At 40.9% G+C, this 22,255-nt stretch overlaps 1 protein-coding gene across 1 annotated transcript in view; it reads left to right on the top strand.

The window, feature by feature from the left end:
• Nucleotides 1–16,932, top strand: part of LOC145446534 (sodium-coupled monocarboxylate transporter 1-like) — a 60,808-nt gene extending 43,876 nt beyond the window's left edge. Inside the window, exons 6-13 of the mRNA XM_080324871.1 lie at nt 756–907; nt 6,680–6,820; nt 10,068–10,197; nt 10,264–10,352; nt 10,424–10,527; nt 11,073–11,233; nt 11,290–11,596; nt 16,172–16,932. Coding sequence (XP_080180997.1) covers nt 756–907; nt 6,680–6,820; nt 10,068–10,197; nt 10,264–10,352; nt 10,424–10,527; nt 11,073–11,233; nt 11,290–11,596; nt 16,172–16,290 — 1,203 coding nt within the window. The 3' untranslated portion in view covers nt 16,291–16,932. The remainder of the gene's footprint in view (nt 1–755; nt 908–6,679; nt 6,821–10,067; nt 10,198–10,263; nt 10,353–10,423; nt 10,528–11,072; nt 11,234–11,289; nt 11,597–16,171) is intronic.
• Nucleotides 16,933–22,255: the final 5,323 nt, after the last annotated feature.

Raw genomic sequence — 22,255 nt, 5'->3', positions numbered from 1 at the left:
AAATTTATAAGTCAGAGCCTAAATCGAAACGTGATTTTATGACAACATTTGAGTTAATATTTATTCTATTTTTTGACGGTTGCGACCAAACATTCTTCTTTGGCTTGCTGTAGCTTAGATTATAATACTGAGCAAGAAAAGTTGTCACATCTGAGTTTTTTAGGGTATATGTGTTATAGGTCCCCGGGTCGTGTGCCATTGGACCCACCGGGTAGGGACCGATGACACGTTCGAGCAACAAATTTCAAACGTCCATAAATATTTTTCGAAAAGACGGATATTCATGTATATGGGCGCGATAGGTAGAGCTTGTATCAAAGTGCTGAGCCAGCAAAAGATCTGCTGTTTTCGGCTGAACATTTTGGGGCCAGCGATCATTTTCCAATTTTTGATCCATCGGTACCACATCTCCCCTAGTTCATATAAATCATAAAATACTTTTACGCATATCGAGGACAAATATATACCTACCACACGCGTGAATCGGTTTCCCAAATACAGTAGCAAAACTAGTAGAATTCGTGACTTAACTCGTAACTTGACTTGACCTGACTTGACTTAACTTGACTTGAATCGAGTCAAATTGTGCAATGACTCGATATGACTCGTTACTCGAAGGATGTGACTTGATTCCAACACTGCTATGTAGTTACCCATATCATAAACATCACATTGCATGCACAAAGATCCCCAATCCACAAATAGATAGACGAATATGTATATTGCTAATTTCAAGTGCAATAATGCACACACAGGGTGGACTTCGAGGAGTAATATGGACGGATGTATTTCAAGGATCTATTATGATAATTGGAATGTTATCGGTGATAATCCGTGGAAGTGCTCTACAAGGAGGATTCGGTAAAGTCATTGAAATCGCTTCCGCATCCGGACGGACGAGCGCCAAGTATGTACATTCCGTGATAATGTATACATATATAACTGAATATGATATATATGAAAATGGATAAGCGAGAAATAATTCAAGTTCAGGTATACCATATAAGCTGGATCTCGATCATCATATAATCGACGATTACTGCATTTTCCAAGTTACATTCCAAAAAAACCGAAGTAATCGTAATCGTAATCGATTATTTCACATATTTATTCGATTTCTTTGTAAAAGAGAACAAATACTTTTTACTTTTCAAGGAATGCGAAATGCGCTGAACATTCATGAAATATGAATATTACATTATTATATCATCATAGTATCCTAAATGGCGTGGACACAGATAGAATGAACGGCTCACTGCGTTTGGAGTACGTCACACTCTCCATTTGGCTGAAGGCAATTTTACGGCCATTTTTGACCGGCTTGCCGAGCGGTAAATTTGATAAAACTGGTACCAATTGAAATCTATTGCTGTACTGATTACGAAAATTATCTTTTTCTCATGGCTCTGGAACCCTCCAAAATCCTCCTCGAATTTTTCTTTGTGATGTGTTTGGCATTGTGAAACAGCAATGCTATATACTGTCTGGCAAAACGAGACTGGAACTCAGGAGCAAGAGCCAGATAGCATTGTTGTGTCATAATGCCAAACTTCATCACAATGCAAAATTCGAAGCTGATTTTGGGGGATTCCAGGGTCATGGAAAAAAGATAATTCATATTTTCGTAATCACTACAGCAACAGCTTTCCTGATAAATTCATTAAATCACAAGATTAGTTTTAAGCAGATTTATACTACTACTAAATTTTTCTTTTCGCTGCGCGCAATTTAGTGCAACGTATATCGATAGTAATATGGGAACCACGAACCGCCGTCGCAAAATATGCAATCAAAAATTAATAAAAATCACCATCATTTACTGAAATAAGTCTGATTGTAATCGCAATTATAAGATAACGGTATATTCGTAGAATTGGCAAAGGACGTTTGGATGCTTTAGTCCATGGGTCTCAAACTCAAATTGTGTTGCGGGCCGGATTCAAACCTTTAAATCGTTTGCGGGCCGGATGAGTCAACTGATTCCAAAGTGTATCCTCGTGCCCTTGATTTTCTCTTGAATACTTTAGTAACAATCATACATATATAATAGTGTATTTCCTTGTATCGTGGATCATGGGGGTTTTCTTCTAGCAAGTGGCAACACCAATATCTGAGAACGATGGTATTGGTCTTGGTCGGTTTAATACAATTATGATCCGCTGAAACAGTGGTGATAACGACGAATGTGGCATACTGTGCTCCTATTGCTTTAGTCGTAATCTGGCGTTATCCCTGCGTATATGCATTGTGTTAAATACAAGAGATTGAACCGGATTATTAAATACCGATTCGGGTTTAGCTGAAGGCCTGTAACCTTTTGAGCCGGAAGTGACACAGCCTTGCGACAACATATTTTTGAATTATATTTTTGTAACGAATGTATATTCTCTACGTAAACTGTATATAACGATTCCGCATTGGCGTTTTCGTTTCTGTGAATAACTAGGCTACTTTTTAGTCTTTGTTCCCATAAAACTCAATGTACACTTCTCCCCTGTCGCAATTGTGTGTCAATTTCACCGGATTCGGCCTGCGGGCCGTATGTTTGACACCCTTGCTTGAGCCAAGAACAGTTGTTCTAAACCTGGAAGTCGTTTGCCTTTATTCAGGGGATCGCAAAGATGTTAGTCGTTATCAGCTTTCAAAATAGGTCGTGATTAGGTCTGGGCACGCTGAACTTTTTTAATAATCAGCCCATCAATTTTTGAGCTGGACCACGAAAAATTTTCAAATTGGTAATAAGTCCGCGACCATAAAACGTTGGAAGCCACCGGATATGCAATCTGATGGTGCATTTTATAGTTATATATCGAAGAACCAATATTATTTGCAGAATGAATTCACAAAATTTACAACCAGATTCATATAGTAAGCCCCCAAGAAGTTGCATCGACTACCCCATGGTAGCCCAAGATTAGTGATTTGTTGGGCGGAAGGGGGCTGTGTTTTGACGAGTCATGTTTCTAGTAATCAGTTTGGATGTTTTAGTGAATCAGTTCAATTCAACTGTCCTTTATTTGCGTTCCGTTATTTTCCTCGACAACCCTTAATTGTTCTGTTTAGTTGATGATTGGTTAATTTAATTGTTGCGCCGTCCGTTCTCGTTTACCTTTATATTGCCCTGTTGCTGTTATTTCTTTCTCCATTCAACTGTTATCGGACGAGCAAGCAATCTTGCGAATCTCGCCATTTAACATATCTATATTCTGAACAAGCTATTCCGTATTGTATGTTTTGGGCAGCTTGTATTTGAAACATAAGAGATTTGAGATACGCAACGCTTGCATAGCAGGCTACCCATTGCCAGATTTAGTGTGCAGCAGACAGGATCCCGACACCTGATAAAGCGCCACACATTGACTGCAGTGCCGCGTCGGAATAATTCGCAAGAAGCCTATTAAAGCCGATATATTCGAGACGCTCTTCGATTCAGTCGCCGCATGGTATTACTCTATATTCAAGACTCTGCTGCGCTACGAAGATCGATCGACTCTTCTTGGCACTAAATCTGCTACATTTACATAGTTGTTATATTCAATTGAACGATGTCGTTTGTGAAGTATCCATTGGAATCCCGCAAGTCTCCAACCTTGGCACCGACTTGGAAGCCATTAGCTAAGATGACGGTCGACGATTAACGACCCGAATTACAAGGACTTGGCGAAGCTACCTTAGTGGGAGCGAAGCTGTATTGACGGACCGATTAGGGAAAATCCCAGATTCCGACAAAACTTCACAAAAGAAAGAACCAAAGCCCTCTCCATTAAGCACCACCGAGAGTACATCATCTGAACTGGTTATGCTTTTTCAGATGATGAAGCATCAGCTGGATCTCGATCGCCAGCGGCAGCAAGTAGATCGGGAAGCTTCTGACCGTAAGTTTCAGTTGAAGCTCGAGGAGATCAAGCAGAAGCACGCCCAAGACCGTGAAGAATCCGAAAGACGATTCAGACTGCAATTAGAAGAAATTCGCCAGCAGTCCGATAACCATTCACCGGCAAGCAGTAAACATTCGTGTCTACTTGAGGTTGTTATGAAGAAGTTCAGGCGCATAAATGCTGACCTCTTAGTGTCTTTGCAAGCTCTGGAGAAGAAACGTGCACATTCCACCTTCGTCGAAGAAATTGAGGTCTTCATACGGTCGGTAGAAATATCAATGACCGATCTCAAGGCATTCGTGGATTCAAAAGTCGACCAGCTTGACGATGGTGATTTCAAGACCGAATCATTGATGGCATGAGAAGATCAAAAGAAATTTATTTTTTACACATTCCTCTTGCCAAATCCAAGTCTTCATCGCTGAAAGCTGCCTAAGAAGCGGAAAAAGCCGCTGGATCCCTCCCGAGTGGAATAGGGCCGCCTACATTCAATGGCGATATTTTGACTTTTCCTACATTTTGGGAGTCGTTCGGGCCATTGGTTCACAAAAATCCAAAGGTCAGTCCGTTTTACAAAATCTCGTATTTAAAGGCAGCTCTTAGAGGTTCGTCATCCGGCCTTCTCAATGGTTTCCCCTCGGCGGCAGTGAATTATGAGCCTGTAGTAGAAGCCGTTCTGAAAAGGTACGGAAAGAAGCAAGCGATCGTGAGAAATCACATCGAAGACTTACTACAAGGTCAGAAAGTAGAATGTAAGATCGACAAAGTGAGACAACTTCTCGATGCTGCTACTGCTAAAAGGGCCATTTTATCGCCGTATGACGTCTCTTGGGACCAACTCTTTACACAGGTACTAGAGTCCCAGTTGCCTGGTACGTTGCATAGGCGTTGGATCAGAAAAACTAGCCCCTTGATCGAAGCCGATAAGATTCCTGATTCTGATCTCCTGTTTGAGTTTCTAGCAACCGAGTTGGTGACGATGGAATCGTTGCATAAGTCGCAGAATGGGCGTCGCCCTGTTGACGTATGTGATAAACCCCCACATAAAGATTAGTGTTGGTACCGAGAAACCTGATTCATTTTCTGCTCAGTCTCTCGTGATTCAATCCGTCCCGCTATCATGCATCTACTGCTCAAAACTTCATTTATTGAAAGATTGTTTTAAATTTCTGAAATTAAATCCCGCCCAGCGATTGGCAGACTTGGTTATGAAGCCTGGTAAGTGTGTTTTAGATGCTTATCCCCGAAAGGACACAATGACCACCCGAAGCATTTTCATCAATGTTAGGAGCGTTGTTCCGTCACTTGCTGTGGGAAACCCAACCACAAATTGTTACACGTTTCTGCGGAACCATTGATTGACGCTGAGTGTATGGTATCAACTGTTGATGTTTCCACCCCTGCGTTTTGGGATTTCGACATAGCCACAATATTGCCTACTGCGTTGGTACGAATCAACCACAGAGGTGAAGTTATAACAGCTGCGTCAAAGGACGTTTCGTTGAAACCTGATCCATGGATTTCGTTGAACGACAAGTTGGAAAGATTAGATGATAGAAGAATCTGTTGACCGATCATAGTCGGTCAAGTGGGGGAGTGTTTTGACGAGTCATGTTTTTAGTAATCAGTTTGGATGTTTTAGTGAATCAGTTTAATTTAACTGTCCTTTATTTGCGTTCCGTTATTTTCCTCGACAACCCTTAATTGTTCTGTTTGGTTGATGATTGGTTAATTTAATTGTTGCGCCGTCCGTTCTCGTTTACCTTTATATTGTTCTGTTGCTGTTATTTCTTTCTCCATTCAACTGTTATCGGACGAGCAAGCAATCTTGCGAATCTCGCCATTTAACATATCTGTATTCTGAACAAGCTATTCCGTATTGTTTGTTTTGGACTGCTTGTATTTGAAACAAGAGATTTGAGATACGCAACGCTTGCTTAGTACCCATTGCCAGATTTAGTGTGCAGCAGACAGGATCCCGACACCTGATAAAGTGCCACTCATTGACTGCAGTGCCGCGTCGGAACAGGCTGAAATAATTTTGTTTCGGACCTGGTTACAACACACAACCAGATAACCGCACAGACTAAACCCGCAAAGAAATCTGTTGCGGATCCAAGCAATCACAGGAGCTCGCATTAGAGATGGCCCAATTCAGAGCCTATGTTCCATTCCACTCTTGTATACAGTTGATAGGCGACGTTTTGCTATTTTGACGTCATATTTACTGACGAAATGTTTTCATACCTCATTGTAAACCCCGCTAGTAGGCGTTAAAGAGTGTCCGGCATTTGAAACACAAAATATGGCAACCGTAAACTTAACAAACTATGCCATCTCAACAAAACTTGACCTCGGAAGACTATACGTTTGTGCGGGCTTGACCAAAAGCCAAGTCATGTATCCACTTCCAATTTAGTTCGGGCACTGTCGTGGTGGTGGTTGAACTTCTACCTTGCAAGTCATCTGTGGCGTCATAGATAACATTGAGATGCAACTAATCCACCACATAGCTCTTGTGATGTAAATCATACACAATGGAATCATAGAATAATAGTTTATAGCATGTTCTTGAAATTATTCCTTTGCATAACATTTTACATAGGCTATACTTGGTGAAAGGTACAGTAAAAGTTACATGAAATTGTAGAAAAAAGTTGCCATATAAAATTTCCGAAAACAGCGCAAAATTTTATGCTGCGTTAATCACGACGATTTAGGAAACTGCCCGAAGCTCTGACAAAAGTTACAATAGTGGCAGAACCTTGCCCCAGTGATTATACTGTTTCCATGTTTAACAGCTACAACGCGGACGCACGGATGCGCTACACCTTTCTCGGTATTACGATAGGAATGCTCATTACTTGGATTGGGATTTTTGGAACGAATCAAGCCCAAGTCCAAAGATTATTGAGCGTGAAAACACGGAAGCAAGCAAGAATGTAAAATAATGTAATCTAAATCAGTGGTTCTAAACCTTTTGTCGTCGTGGACTCCTTTTGACCCGTCACGGACCCAGTGGCGTAGGAGCATATGCTGCCGCCCATGGCTTTCACTGAAAATGCCGCCCAAATTTTGAAATAGTTTCAATCTCTTCTCCGCCATGGAGCAGAGCCATAAGCGTCAAGTGGCTGTTACGCCATTGCACGGACCCCTCTGCGGCACCAACAACTTTCAGTTCAAATTTCGCTCAATTGCGTGCAACCGTCATCTGTTTTGTCTCTCTTGAAATATGCGGTAGGACTTTCAAAATCTGAGCCTCCGATTCGATATGTGTGCAAAAATCCATTTCCACAAGGATAGGAAGAGACGAATGTAGTAATAACGTGTAACGCTTCCGACGACATCTTTGAATATATGATCGCAACATATATGGCCGAAAAATTGAGCAACATAGTTTTAATGCACATATCTCGTCCAGCCAAGTCATGTCTATCCAACAGCTCATTTTGAAGTTATTCTGGAATAGTGGTTATATGTAGGCTATATCACAGGAGAAAATGGATTCCGTGGCGAGGTTTCAATTCCTTTATTGGGACAGACTACGAAAAAAAGTGTCGGAACTTTTTTATTTTAAACGACAGTTCATTAACCTGCTGACACTGACAACTGCAAGTCCAAAATGTTTTGCTAACATGACGAATTCACCCGGATTTTACCATTCCCACTACTCCGACAAAACATCTCTAATCAGAAGGATGTATGTTACAGTAATCTATTGGTAATTTAACGACTAAAATGAGTATGCACGCACAGTATGATATTTCATCCCAGACGGCCATTGTGTTGATGTGTGTCCTAAAGTTTCAGCAGTTGTGAAGCTAAACTGCCTCGTGATTTTCCTAATTTCTAAATTTACAAATTAGGCTATCAAACATTTTGCAAATTTAGAGGTTTCGCCGACCCCTGGAAAATGCAATTCATACCTGTAGAGCAGTGGTTCTTAACCTTTTTTCCTCCAGCGCCCCCTTTCAAAAATTATCTTGCTCCAGCGCCCCCCCGACTTCATATTGTGAGGAATGTAATAAAGACAATGAGTAAGAGGGAGGGCCGTAACAGCACTTCGTCAACCCCCCTATAAACGATTGCCTTGCGCACCCATAGCGTGATAAACCAAACTTCTGAGGGCTTCGCCCCCACGAACCCCATAGCGTGATTTCGATGGTCAGCAAAGTTTGTGTGGCCTGGTCGCCCTAGGTACCAAAATCTTCTATAATGCATGAATGAATAGGTGGTAATTACATATATAAGTCGCTATAAACTTTTTATCCTCTCAGCCCACGTAACCAGATTTACCAGTAGCGCTGAGTGAGCTGTTGTATAGGAAATTAAAGGGCCCGTAAGTAATAATTAAACATATTCGGGCGTGCCCGTAGGTAAAATTATTCGTTACCAGGGCCGTAACAGCACTTGGTCAGCCCCCCCCACCCCAAACAAAAAAACGTTGGTCCTGGGCCCCCATCGGGTGATAAACCAAACTTCCGGGGGACTTCACCCCCGGACCCCCATTCGGCTGTCCGCTATTTGCTGATACTAGGTATCTACATTGGGTGTCCAGTCCATTCACTGAGGCAGCTACTCTCGCCTAGACGCGCGAAGCGCGGAAAATTTCACTAATTAATGATTGAAATTGGTCAATATGATCGGGAATTCCATGTATATTGAGATCAATTTCTATCGTCTCTCTGCTCACGTAAACAGATTTACCGGTAGAGCTGAGTGATGTGTGTTTGAAAAAGGTAGGACCCCTCAATAATAATTATACATCTTCGGGCGTATACCCGTTGGCAGGAACGAAACGTTACTTCGTCAAGCCCCTGAAAAAAACTTGGGTCTTGGGCTCCCATAGGGTGATAAACCGACCGCCCCCCCCCCCATCACGTTGTTCGCTTTCGCCACGGAATCAGCTGTACAGTTTAGCGAGCCAGTGCGAAGCGCGAAAACTTTCGATAATTCATGCTAAAATCGGTCAGTAAGACCGGGGATTGCAAATATATTGCTATCACTTTCTTGTCCTCTCTGCTCACGTTACCAAATTTACCGGTAGAGCTGAGTGAGATGCAATGTTTTTCTCAAAGCTACGCACGTGCGCAGTGCTGACACCGTCTCTGCGCACAGAAAATCTACGTTGCTCACAACAAATCCGAAGTTATGACCTTTTTTTAGTCGTTACGCACTGTTGTCCAAGGGTCAGCGCAGTGAGTTGTTGAGTGTGCGCAGACTCATCAATACTTGAAGCGAACATTGTGAGGTGTCTTGGAAACTGTAGGGCCCGTAACTAATAATTAAACATATTCGGGTGGGCGAACCCGTTAATATGACTTCGTTGCATGATGTTATTTCGTGACCTCGTGTCTGCAATATCAAAAAATATGGAATTGCCCTACAGGAATAGCCTATCGCCCAACAGGAATATCCCTGTCGCCCAATCGTACTAAACTAAGAGACATACACGATTTCAAATTGGTATTTCTTCACTGGCATATAATTTTTCCCTGCCAGATGGAATTCGTGTTCTGGGGTTCAGATTGCCAAGACAGGAACATTCGGTGCCAGTCATTTAGGCGCCCATGGACAATTAAACCTATATGTACTTTGAAGGCTATATATAACGAAGTTTTCGGTGTTAATTTGCTCTGAATACTCATTAAGGATATGTCCTATCACCACATCATCTACTGCGAAGCCATTTTTCTCCAGCGCCCCCCATAACGCCCCCCTGAGCCCAGCGCCCCCCATATCGCCCCCTGAGCGTTTCCGCCCCCCTGCAAAATCGCCAGCGCCCCCTGGGGGGCGCTGGGAGCAAGGTTAAGAACCACTGCTGTAGAGTTTGTGAGGGGTTGATGAACCACTGTTCAATACTCTAAATCAGAGTTCCTCCTCTTTTTCAGCTTCGGGCCGTAAATTTTCAAGAACGAAAATCAACCCAAATGCAATTACGGGAAAATTATGCAACTGGAAACATCCTCTGTCTTTGTGTGTCCTGGCGCTATAAATTATCAGCTTTTATAACGTTATTCAATGATGAAAATATGTAATGGGGAAACGTTGTTGTAATAATAATAATGACTAGACCTGGCTCTAAATATTAAGTTCAAAAGTAGGTCGGTTTCACCAATATCCGTAGTCACTGTATAGGCCTAGACAACATGGTACAATTGACAACTTTGTTCATCACTATTTTATCAGAGCCCTAGGTGTGGGAATTGGTGGGATGTGCATTTATACCACGTTAGCAGTATTGTGCGGCCTAGTAGCAAGCACTTATTACAGCGAATGCGATCCTAGACTGGCGGGGTGCCTTAAAAGACCGGACAAAGTAAATAAATATATTGACTGAAAATTCCGTATAAAGATAATTACAAATTTGTGTCTTATTTTACAGTTATACCCATTCGCTGTCTTCAGTATTTTCCAAGGAACGCCGGGTTTGACAGGACTTTTTCTTGCCTGTGTGTTTTCAAGTAGCTTAAGGTAAGATTGACGCAGAATAAATGTGGCGATTTTTCGACGTATCATCTTATCGTGTTTATTCAAATGTTCAGCACCGTATCATCTGGTATAAATGCAATGGTCACCGTCATCATGGCAGATTTTATCAAGCCGTACACGAGTTGGAGTGAAACGAATTACATTCGCGTTGCGAAAGGTATTGATCGGTGGCCGGTAACGTTAAAAGTCACGGAACCCCATGATCACCAGCAATGATCGAACCCTTCGCAGTAGGAAAAATAAAATGTATACTTCTTCGCTAATCTTATATATGGCTAAGTGAAATTGGTCTTAAATCTCCGCGTGGGCGACGACGAGCAACGCCCTGATCGAAAACTGCGTTCGTATGTTCCTCAAGGTCGACTGACCGTGACCAATCAATATTCAACTGCTGTCGATATGATACCCTTCTCCGCTTGGACTTTCCAATCTCTCATTTGAATATTTGCTACTACGATCGCAGGCGACTCGTTTGGTTATCGCAGGCAACTGAACATAGAGCATCTACTGGCTTCCGCCAACCTAAACGCGCAATCATGTGTCAATATAACGAAGTTGGCAGTCAGGTTTGTCCATACAAATCTACAAAATACGAATGAAATGATACGTTAGAGATGACGCGACGGAACCATCAATGTAGAAATTATTTCAGTTACTCATTCTTTATATATAACATGCCATAGTTCCACTAACATTTGCAAGGTGCTACACTTATATGTGGATGCTGCGCTCTCGGCGTGGGATTCGTGGCCTCTGTGAAAGGCGACATTATTCAACTTGGGGTGGGCAGCGTTACAGCATTCATCGGGCCTTGTTTGGGTGTCTTTCTCCTTGGAACTCTGTTTTCTTTTGCCAACATATGGGTAAGATGCATCGCGACTACTTTGTCTAGTTTTATGAACCGCCGTTTACAATTTAGGGAGCCTTGTCTGGCATTCTGTGCGGTTTTTCCGCGGGCCTTACCATGTTCTTCGGATCGACAACATTGACGCGTCCATATTATCTAAACGGATTTCTCAATTTTACCTCTGAGAAGTGTCCATCCGATTGCGACTTCTCAGTGGGGCCAAACACTACTTACGTTACAATTAGTCAACAAGGGAACTCGACATTCGTTGATGATTTGCGTGGAATTGAGAATTTCTACGCTTTGTCCGTGTATTACCAGTCACTTGTAGCCGTCGTCGCTACAGTCGTGGTGGGCATTGTTGTCAGTTTATTCACATGTAAGTACTAAGTATGCCTTCCGCAACGTAAGGAATTACCGCCTATATATTGAGACATATTAATTGTATACTCTGTATACATATAATGAAATCGATATGTATAGGCTACACTACAAGTTTTCGTTCAAAATTAGCACAATTATCGTCCAATCGTCATCTGTCTTGTGCAAATATTAACTTTATGCTTGTGACAAACACCCACAAAATGACATTTCTTGAAAATAACATCTGATTATATGTAGAAATTGGGTCGACTTTTATTGTTTCGAAGCGAATTTTGCAGCCGTATTTATTGTCTTGAATCCACGTCTCCGATTTGACATGAACGAGTGCTGAAAATCCATTCCCACAAAGATATGCGGTGGCGAATGTAATATTGAAACATGTAACTCTTTCGATGGTACCTTGGTGTGATCGCAACATTATGGCACCGAAATTGAGAAACATAGTTTTTAATGAACGCATCACGTCCAGCTTAGTCATTTTTTATCTAGCATCTCGTCTTGAAGTTATTCTGGAATAGTGGTTTTGTAAATCCCCGGAGAAAATGGATTTCAGGCGAGGTTTCAATCCCTTCATTGGGACAGATTACGAAAAAACTTCAGGAGTTTCTATTTCAAACGACTATTCACCAGTTTGCGGAGACTGACAACTTCAAATCCAAAATGTTTTGCAAACATGTATAAGTCACTCTGTTTGACTTTCTCCAACTTTACATTTTTACACAAACCCAAACAAAACGTCTCTAAAGAGCAGTAGGTTTGTATCAGTATACTATTACAAATTTGACAATTAAAATGCGTTTGTACAGTAGAAAGTTTCATTTCAGACGATCATTCTTAGAGTTCCATTTAAAACAAATATGTTTTAAAACAAGGCCCTTGTTTAAAACTTGTTTTTTATTGTGTTTTTTTAAGCCACGACGCCACGAATGTTCAAATGTGACGTCATACGGAAGTGACATTGACAATATAAAATATATGGCGAAATAGTCTTTACCCAGGACTTGACTTCGTATAGTCATGCAGCATTTTTATGGTTGGCGGTCATCATCATCAGAACATTAATTTCTTACCAATGATCTATATCTACGGACTATAGCTATTTCGAGGGTTCGAACCATCCCATATCCTATACGTCGGCTGTATCGGGTGTTAATCGTCCGGAGGCTCATACAACATGTCTTTTGGAAAGTATTCACACCAGACTTGTACAAACTACTGAATTTTCAAAAAGCGCAACTAGAACTAGAACTAAAACTACTCAATTTTTAAGACTCGCAACTATAACTATAACTAGAACTACCCAATTTTCAAATCCTGCAACTAGAACTAGAACTAGAACTACTCAATTTTCAAAACTCGCAACTATAACTATAACTAGAACTAACGAAATTTAAATATCGGCAACTAACTAACTAAAACACAACTAACTAAATTTAATTCTCAATCAACTCATTCAATTTTATTTTATTCGAATTCGGCGTTCCAGCCTTCCACATGAGCGTCGGTACAGCGAAATTACTGAAAAATCAGACAGACAGAACTATTCTGTAATCAGTACAGGATAAACTAAACCATTTTCTGCAGCTGTTGCTGATTGCAGCGAATCAACATGAGTCGCGAAAATGTTTTTTTCGTTGAGTTTTGCCCTCTTTGGGGAATACAAAATCCCAGCATACGAGAAAGCCCTTTCACTGGGCGCAGATGTCGCAGTCATCCCAAGAAAATCTTTCGCCAAGTTTCGTAATTCTGGCAAGTCGGTCATATTCCGCCAACAGTTTAGCACATGCTGACCCAGGGGTAGTCGCTGTTCACTGGCATACTTTTTCACCGCAGACGGGCCTGATGTAACTTCAAGCGGACGACACTGACTTTGAGGTAGAAAGTTGAAGAGTGAGAGTCTTTATTTCTTGTGCGTTGGAGAGCCAGTAGGAGACGAACCACGCAATTTATGCAATTTCCTTTGTAAAGATGTTGGGCGAATCCAGATTGTCTTCTCGCCTGGGCAGGCGTGGTCGGCATCATCATCACGAATCAAATCTCGTAAGTTTAACAGATGCGACAGCTTAGTTCCGAGATAATACCTTAGAACACTATGATAATATTCGCCAGCGCGCAGCAGTAGATCACTAGTTCACATTCCAATTAGTAAACAACCTCAGCGGGAGATCGCGTGTCGCTGCGGACTGTCGATTGTTGTAAATTTGCCGAGTTATCAGTGAACTCGGCATAATCAAGGTATTAACTGTGATCCAACAATGAACATTTAATCCTTTGTCATGATCACATCAGTAACCCGCAGTAACCTCACTTGTCACGCGAGGAGAGTTCTCATCACGTAGGACACACGAGTGTTTTCTAGTTGTTCGGCAACTAATATTTTTTTGAAATGCGCAACTAAAACTAGAACTAGAACTACTGAATTTTCAAAATCTGCAACTACAACTAGAACTAGAACTACGCAATTTTCAATATCCGCAACTACAACTAGAACTAGAACTACTCAAAAAACTGTTAGTTAGTTGACCGTCAACTAACTAAATGTTTAGTTTGTACAAGTCTGATTCACACTGTTACGGCATAGACAACTTGAAAAAGAACACAACTTTTTAAAAAGGGCCTTTGTTTAAAACACTGTTTAAACATGTTTTTTTTAAATGTTTTAAGCAACCATTTGTTTTAGATGCAACCCTAATCATTCTAATGATGTGAGCCTTGAAGTTTTAGCAATAATTAGGCGAAACTGTGCCATGCTTTCTCTAATTAAAAAAAATCAAATTAGGTTATCAATAACTTTACAAGTTTAGAGGTTTCGCAGACCCCCTGAAAAGGCTTCGCGAAGCTGCGGTTGTGAACCACTGAATCTAGGAAACAAGAATCGGAACTGAACGTCTGCATGCTATAGTATTTATTCAGATCATTTTTACTCAATGCAATGAGTGTATTCGAGTAAACGAAGATAGTACGTTTTAGCTGAAACAATAGTCTCCTGATTGTAAAAGTTATGCCTATACTTATTACTGATTAAGAAATCCGATATCTCGTCTGCAAATCTTGATTTTCTGTAAAATCACCAACTTAATTCCTAATTTCAATACCCTTAATTTGTTCTGGTACTCGGTGGGGTGAGGGTACTACCAGAGGTGGTCAAAGTTAGTCAAGAAAGATACTCAAGTAGAAGTAGAACTAGCGGTGAAAATATCTACTCAAGTACGAGTAGACGTAGTTCTTCCGTAAGCCACTTAAAACTACTTCAAGTAGAAGTAGAATTGATGGACTTTAAATCTACTCAAGTAAGTAAGTAGTTTTGAAAAACAGTCTTAATTCGTTCGCATGGAATGTCAAAAGCTGCAAATTGAGCCATGCGTAAAATGCAGAGAGCTTGTTATGCATCCCAGGAGGTATCAATTTTCGACTGAATATATGCTTTCTTTCGTATCATGGGATGCAAATTATAGTATTGATATGAAAATGCGATACTAACCCTTCGTTTTCTAGAAAACCCCGTTTTAGAGAATATCACGACATCGAGCCCTTCCCCATATTATAAGGTCCCAAGTTTAGGCGAAGAGCAATACGAAGAAGTTGTATCGGATACGGTTTCAACACTTTGCACGATTACTTTAAGTTAATAACAAATATTATGGATCGTAGAATTTATCTTTAGTGTAGCTTTATTTTCGGAAAATAGAGGCAATACTATACACTTGCTTTTATGCTTCAACAATCAACATGTATGTTCTGCAGACAACCGAACTGAAAGTAATTAGAACTAGGAAGTATGATACTCGGAATTGAAAGTGAAATATAAATACCACTTCTAAAAAGTGGAAAATATATTTCATGTCTTTTGTCCATAAAGCTTCAAAAGTGATCTATTAAAACAGGTGTAACGTTAAAAAAGCCGCATTTTCCAGATTATCACATGTCATGGGCTGCTAGATTACGATATGATAGGTAATTGCTAGATTGCGAATCGTTAGTTTCAAATCTTATGGTGGGCCATATTTACTCTGATGAGATATTTGATATGGGCGACAATGCGGTGTGAGCGGAATCAAGCAATCCGGTAACTAAATAATATTCGCTGATACTTTCGTGAAAACATATTTGTCACTCCATATAACTACTGTGCACGAACCGCAACAAAATTTATGGGCTTTACTTGACTTTTATGAATATTAAATATTCGTACTCCGTGAAAACAGCCCCGAAATTCCTCAGGCTATCTATCGTATTGGGGGATTAAACTACTTCTACTTGACAAACTGAAAATAGCGAAAAGTAAGTAAGTAGATCATAACATATTACAAAGTAGAAGTAGAAGTAGATAAAATCAGATCTACTTGAGTAAGTACCAGAAGTAGAGGAAAGCTACTTGAGTGTTTCCAAAAAGTAGAAGTACTTCGTTACTGACCCGCTATGGGTACTACAGTGGTAGCTGTTGGCGCCAGTCATTCTTACAGTCCCAATAACGTCCTTTTCAAACTGTAGATTTGCTTGACCGGATACCGAGTACATACTGTGTGCGATATCTCATGTCGCGACTAACGTGTTAACATATTATTTCTAGGCGGCTGGAAGCAACGTAATAGAGTTGACAAAAACTTGACCAGTTCATTGAACGATGCCACTGTTCTTGTGTGGGTGGCGAATATGTATCGGAAATCGTCTACTGAACACTACGGGTGATGCGTGACATTCTGCAGAGATGCTCAAATGACAATCTTTATACTTCGAAGGGATTTGCTATACGGAAATGACTATACCTTGCCCATATTCAGTTTATGCTTGATTCGTTTGAATTACGACCTTATATTACGGTTTGTTTATCACTTCTATATATGATACCTGTTTCCATAATCAGAATTATCAATGCAGTACTTGATGTCATGGGTCTGCATTTCCGTTAATGTCGAAGGTTGTCATAACATATGGAAATTCCATAGTCGCTAGCCAGCATTTTGTGTATGGGAGGTATAGTAGGAGTTGCCAAACACCTATGGAAAAGCGGCGATTCCTGGACTATGTATTTCGCGTCACGATATCGGGTATTCAGCTGTGGTTTGCATAATACTTTTGCATTTCTGCCTACTCAGAGTGAACATGTTTATGTTATTTTGACAGCTATATATAATCGTAATATTGCCAATATCAATACAGGCAGATCCTTGATCGAACACCTGAGAGCAGAATAGAAGTGTGGAATGACCAGGTCATTTCTAATCAATATTTCTGGTGCTGATATTGGGGGATCGGATAAATGTTTCCTGTATCTATATTTCAACATTATATGTTAGATATGCCGTTTAGAAATGACCCTTAAATTGGATTGCAGGGGCGATTCAGTCCCATTGAAGTGAATAAATAAAATATCACCATTCGTTTTAATATAAAACGAGCATAATAGAGATAGAGCTACATTTGGCATCGCATTTAATTGTACAATCTACAAGCTACAATTGTACATCTTGAGCAATGTCCATGCCATGGGAAGAAGACTATTTGTTACTTCTGGTCAGTTAGTTTCAAGCGAGCCCGTTGTTATTTATAACTTTGTTATTTCGCCATCTCCACTACAGATTGCGCCACTAAAATGATATCGGTATCGCTCGCGCGTACGAGAACAAACTAAAAGAAAAAGAAAACCTTTCGTAAGACGCACGTGAATCATATTTCTAAATTCTTCACGGAGCGAATTATTTGCCATTGCAGGCCGCGATTGTGCTTCGGGTTATGGACATATCAATATCGAAGAGGGTTTCAACCGACATGCGGTGGCTTATAAAATGCTTTAAACAAACGTCATTAAAATATGATTTTATAAAGTTGTATACTTGTGTACTGTGTAGTTACTAGGGATGGTTTGAACGTGAGGTTCACGTTCGCGTTTTGTCTGTGAACCGCATACATTTAGAGGTTCACGTTCATAAACGAAACCTTGGCAGGTTCTACACTGTGAACATTTTTCACATATTACAATTTTTCACGTCATTTATAACATCTTTGGTTGAAATTCATTGCATTTCAACTTCGGGCCGCTCTGTGAAAGGCGCTGGCAGCATAACAAATCATCTCAAAACCAGCATGCACCTTGTCAATCTCCAAAATTTTACCTGCCTTGTTAGAAAAGTTTGCTCGAGATATCCAGCTTTATGTTTGTGAATATTTAGTCACTGTCTGCTGCGCGCTTGACCCGCAATCACACAGCATTGGGAGTGAAATACTCTAGAAGGTGGCGAGATAGCGTAGTGGTATAATCCACAGATGCTACACCAATGCGTTGCTGGTTCGGGTCCGACCGAGGTCGTCTTCAGAATTCCTAGCCAAGTGTTGGAGGTTTATTTAGGCTACTCCTCATCATCTAGCCGTGTAAGCAGTGTTTGGCAGCTACTGAATAAAAATGAAGAACATTGGCCTGGCGTAGATGACCATAGTAGTCGACAAACACCATGAATACCTAAAAACAAACAAACAAACGCTACATATCGGTAGTCAGCGAATGATGCGTATTCAACCAATCGAGGAAATTGACATAAAAATACGTCTTGCCTAATGTAGAAAATCAAGCAGGCCTACCGAACCCAAATTGATTATATACATTTATTGTACCATAAAAACCTAATTCGTGCAATCAGGCTATAACTTGTTAATTGCGTAACATCGGAAGCAAGTATAGAAACCCGTTTTATACTCTGCTCAATATCAGCTACCTAATACATTGTCCTGACGGGCAGGGCCGTAACAGCACTTCGTCAGGCCCTCCCAAAACTTTGGTCTTGGGCCCCCCATAGGGTTATACACCGAACTTCTGGGGGGCTTCGCCCCCCAGAACCCCCCTCCGGCGACACACTGTTTGCCACTATTCATCTTAGACTTTGGGACTTTTTTAGTGAATCAGTTTTTGTCGCCTAAGCGCGCGAAGCGCGGGAAATTTATGATTTCATCAGTCAGTATGATCGGGAATTGCGTATTTGTTATAAATTTTTATCTTCTCTCTGCTGACGTAATCAGATTTGCCGGTAGAGCTGAGTGAGGTGTGTTTGAAAAGGTAGGACCACTCAATAATAATTAAACAGCACCTCTTCAGGCACCCATCACGTTGTTCGCGTTTGGCACGAAATTATCTGTACTGTATTGTGAGCCGAGCGAAAGCGAGGCGCGAAAATTTTCGATAATTTATGATAAAATCGGTCAATCAGATCGGTGATTGCATATATATTATGCTATCAATTTATTGTCCTCTCTACTCACTTAATTAGATTTACCGGTTGAGCTGAGTGAAGTGTCTTGAAAACGGGAGGGCCCGTAATTATGGATTAAACATCTTCGGGCGGGCGGACCCGTTGATATGACTTCGTTATGGTGTTATTTCGTGACTTCCAGTCTGCTATATCAAAAAATATAGAATCGCCCAAACGTAGGCTTCTAAACTAAGAGACGCACACAATTTCAAATTGGTATTTCTTCACTGGCGTAAAATTTTCCACAGCGGGATGGTAATTGTCTCGTGAGGTTCAGATTGCAAAGACAGGAACATTCGGCGCCAGTCATTCAGGAGCCTTTGGACAATTAAACCTATATGTATTTTGTATAGCCTATATAACGAAGATTTCGGTCTGCATAAAGGCATAGACCTTTTCGGCCAAGCTTTTCTCGCTACCGATCGTTCTGGCACACTTCTTGGAGTCGCATGTTATATGGCCTAAAACTTGATTGTATGTCTTGGTGGGCCGTGGCGCGGTAATGGCCCAATATCCAATATATAGAAAAATGGCCGCTTGAATTTTCAAAAAATACGCTATGATTTATGCTAATTCACGAAATAATTTTGGGCCCCCTTCGAGCTCGCGCCCCCCCCAATTGGGGGGTTTGGGGTGCGGCAAATACGGTGCTGCTGACGGGCATAGGCCGGGCGTACGCTTCTATTCCCTTGCAAGCCCTCGTAAAAGACGTTGTCGAAGCGACGAAAGATATTGATGTTATGGGATTATTATATCATTTGATTGCTTCAATGGATACATTCGGTGACGTTTGAAATGCCAGCATGTAGGCCTACTGCAGCATTGAGGCAGAATCTGGCCTGTGTCGTCGGTAGGTAGGCCTATCGAGTAGATTTAGACATTACTTCACGGAAATGTAGGGTGGTGAGAGCTAGCAATATGACGTCACATAACGCCATAAGTTCGCGTTCACACGAACCTGAACCTTTCGGAGGTTAACACCATCCCTAATATGAGATACTCGAAAGGTTCCGTTGTATAATCCAACGCATTTAAAGATTTACAGGATGTCTGTTTGTTCCGTTTCTTTCTTCGCTATTCAGTCGAACATGCATATGACAGCATTTCGCTGTCAGCTCCTGCAGACCTGTCAAATTTGGTATTTTTCCGTTCCGTGACGGCCCGGCTAGACCGCCAATAGGCCTAATTGCATTTTGCCGGTACGCAGCAAGGAAATAACGCAATGCGGAAATAATTTTCGCAAATGCAAACAGCAAAGAGATAACTCATAAAACAAGTCAAATATCACATCCCAAACCCCTTAGGTCAGCAAATTTAACCAAAGGCATTGCAGTAAAACTCATTGTTTGCGACTTTAACAAAATTAATAGCCTGAAAAGGTGGCGCAGTGATAATGGAATTTTCGGTGGTCTCGCTTGGGAATCCGTCAAATAGAGAAGTGCCTCAAATTCAAACGACTGTGAATCAATTAAGCGATCTAGGCACTGTCGTGCTTGACTGGGGGGGTTGATGAACATCTAACTTGCACGCTATTATGCCATAGATAGTATTGAGATGCAGCTAATCAATCCCATAGGTCTTTGTTAAGCAAATCAAAGAAACAATTAAATAGTATATTCATATTGAAGTTCTGTACCTCCAAGAAGCTCTTCAAATCAAAGAGAGGGAACCATGCTAGGAATAGTTTCATAACATAGCATGTTTTTTATATCTCTCCTTTACATTTTGCGCAATACTTGAATACACGAATAAAATGGAAAAAGATGAAAAAGTTTCCAAAACTTGCCCTAATGATGACCGTCAAATACTACATGATAATGTAGTTCTGGTTAAGAACCACTTTTGTCAACGAGGCCTTATGGGCCCTATATTTTAATTGTATCACAATGGCAATCGGCTGCGACGTCATAATTAGAGATTCGTGACGCCAGGTTTACTGCATCGCGCTCTCGACATTGAAGAAACGTATTAATGAAATTGAAACGAAATATTGAGGAGGAAGATACGTGAAATTAGTAATGATTTTCGTTATCCCGAAGACTTACCACAGGAAGTCGACTTTCATGGATACCTTGCGACTGTTGAGTCGTGATATCGAGATAACATAGGCCTCAAAGTCTAACAAAGTTCAACTGTGCTCTCTAACATGGGCGACAGCCATAGTGAGAACAAAAAAAAAATTAATATATTATTAGAGAAATGCAAATACTTTGTGTACTTCGTGTGTCACGGAATATTCTATGTAGAATCGAATTTTCTAGAATCGAAGCATATTTATTGCCATTTCTATGCTTTCAACTAACGTAAATATATATTATATACGATTTTATAGGCGTATTGTATATATTGTATATATTGTATAGATATAGAGAGAACTTGCATAGGTGGATAAATACAATATTACTGTACCGATTTAGGAATCCGGCCCGCCAAGTACTTCATTTTCCTATATCCGGCCCGCCGACTGGAGAAGTTGTGCGCCCCTGCTGTACATGATACCCGGCGACGACTCGGGCCACATAATGCCACAATGCTTGAACGTCGCCAAATGTATCAACTGGGGAAATCGAATGATATAATAATCCAGTGAATTCAATTCCTTCCGTCGCCTTGTCAACATTTTCGACAAGGAATTGCAAGTTGCAAGGGAATGTAAGCTTACGTCTTAACGGTATAGGCCAGATCCGGACAATGTATTCGGCGTCTGAGTATTGCTACGTTGATATTGCGCAGAGCGTAAAACTGGTTTCTATGCTTGCTATCGATATTACTCCATTAACAAGTTATACAGCAGTGACCAACACCCCAATGTCACCGATCTGGTTTTTATGATACAATAAACAGATGAAATCCAGATTGACCCCGTTGGCCTGCTAGATTTTTTATATCAGACAATGATATCAATTTCACTGATTGGTTCAATAAGCATCATTCGCTGACTACCTACATGTAGTCTATTTCGCTCTTGATGTTTTGTGATTGCGGGTCAAGCTCGCAGCAGAGAGTGACTAAATATTCACAAACGGAAAGCTGGCTATTTCGAGCAAACTTTTGTAACAAAGCGAGTAAATGTATTGAGATTGTCAAGGTGCACACTCGTTTAGTGTTGATTTTTTTTATGCTGCAAGCGCCATGCATAGTGTGGACCGCAGTTGATATACAATAAACTTCAACCAAAGCTGTTGTAATGAAGTGAAAATTGTAATGTATGAAAAATGTTCCCGGTGTAGATTTCAGAACGTACCAAGGTTTGTAACCCATTGGTGTTGCAGCCGCGGTTTATAGCACTTCGCTCTGTCGCCACTATACCCAGGTTCGTTTGTGAACGTGAGCCTGTAAATTTCGCAGGTTCACACACAGAAAGCGAGCGTGAACTTCACGCTCACGCCATCCCTAGTTACAACCACTGTATC

The sequence above is a fragment of the Botryllus schlosseri genome, chromosome 9 (genome assembly GCF_051294905.1).
Source record: "Botryllus schlosseri isolate E-star chromosome 9, Bs_hap1, whole genome shotgun sequence".
NCBI lineage: Eukaryota > Metazoa > Chordata > Ascidiacea > Stolidobranchia > Styelidae > Botryllus > Botryllus schlosseri.
The sequence above is the reverse complement of the archived record's forward strand: the minus strand, read 5'-3'. Positions and strand labels throughout refer to the sequence as shown.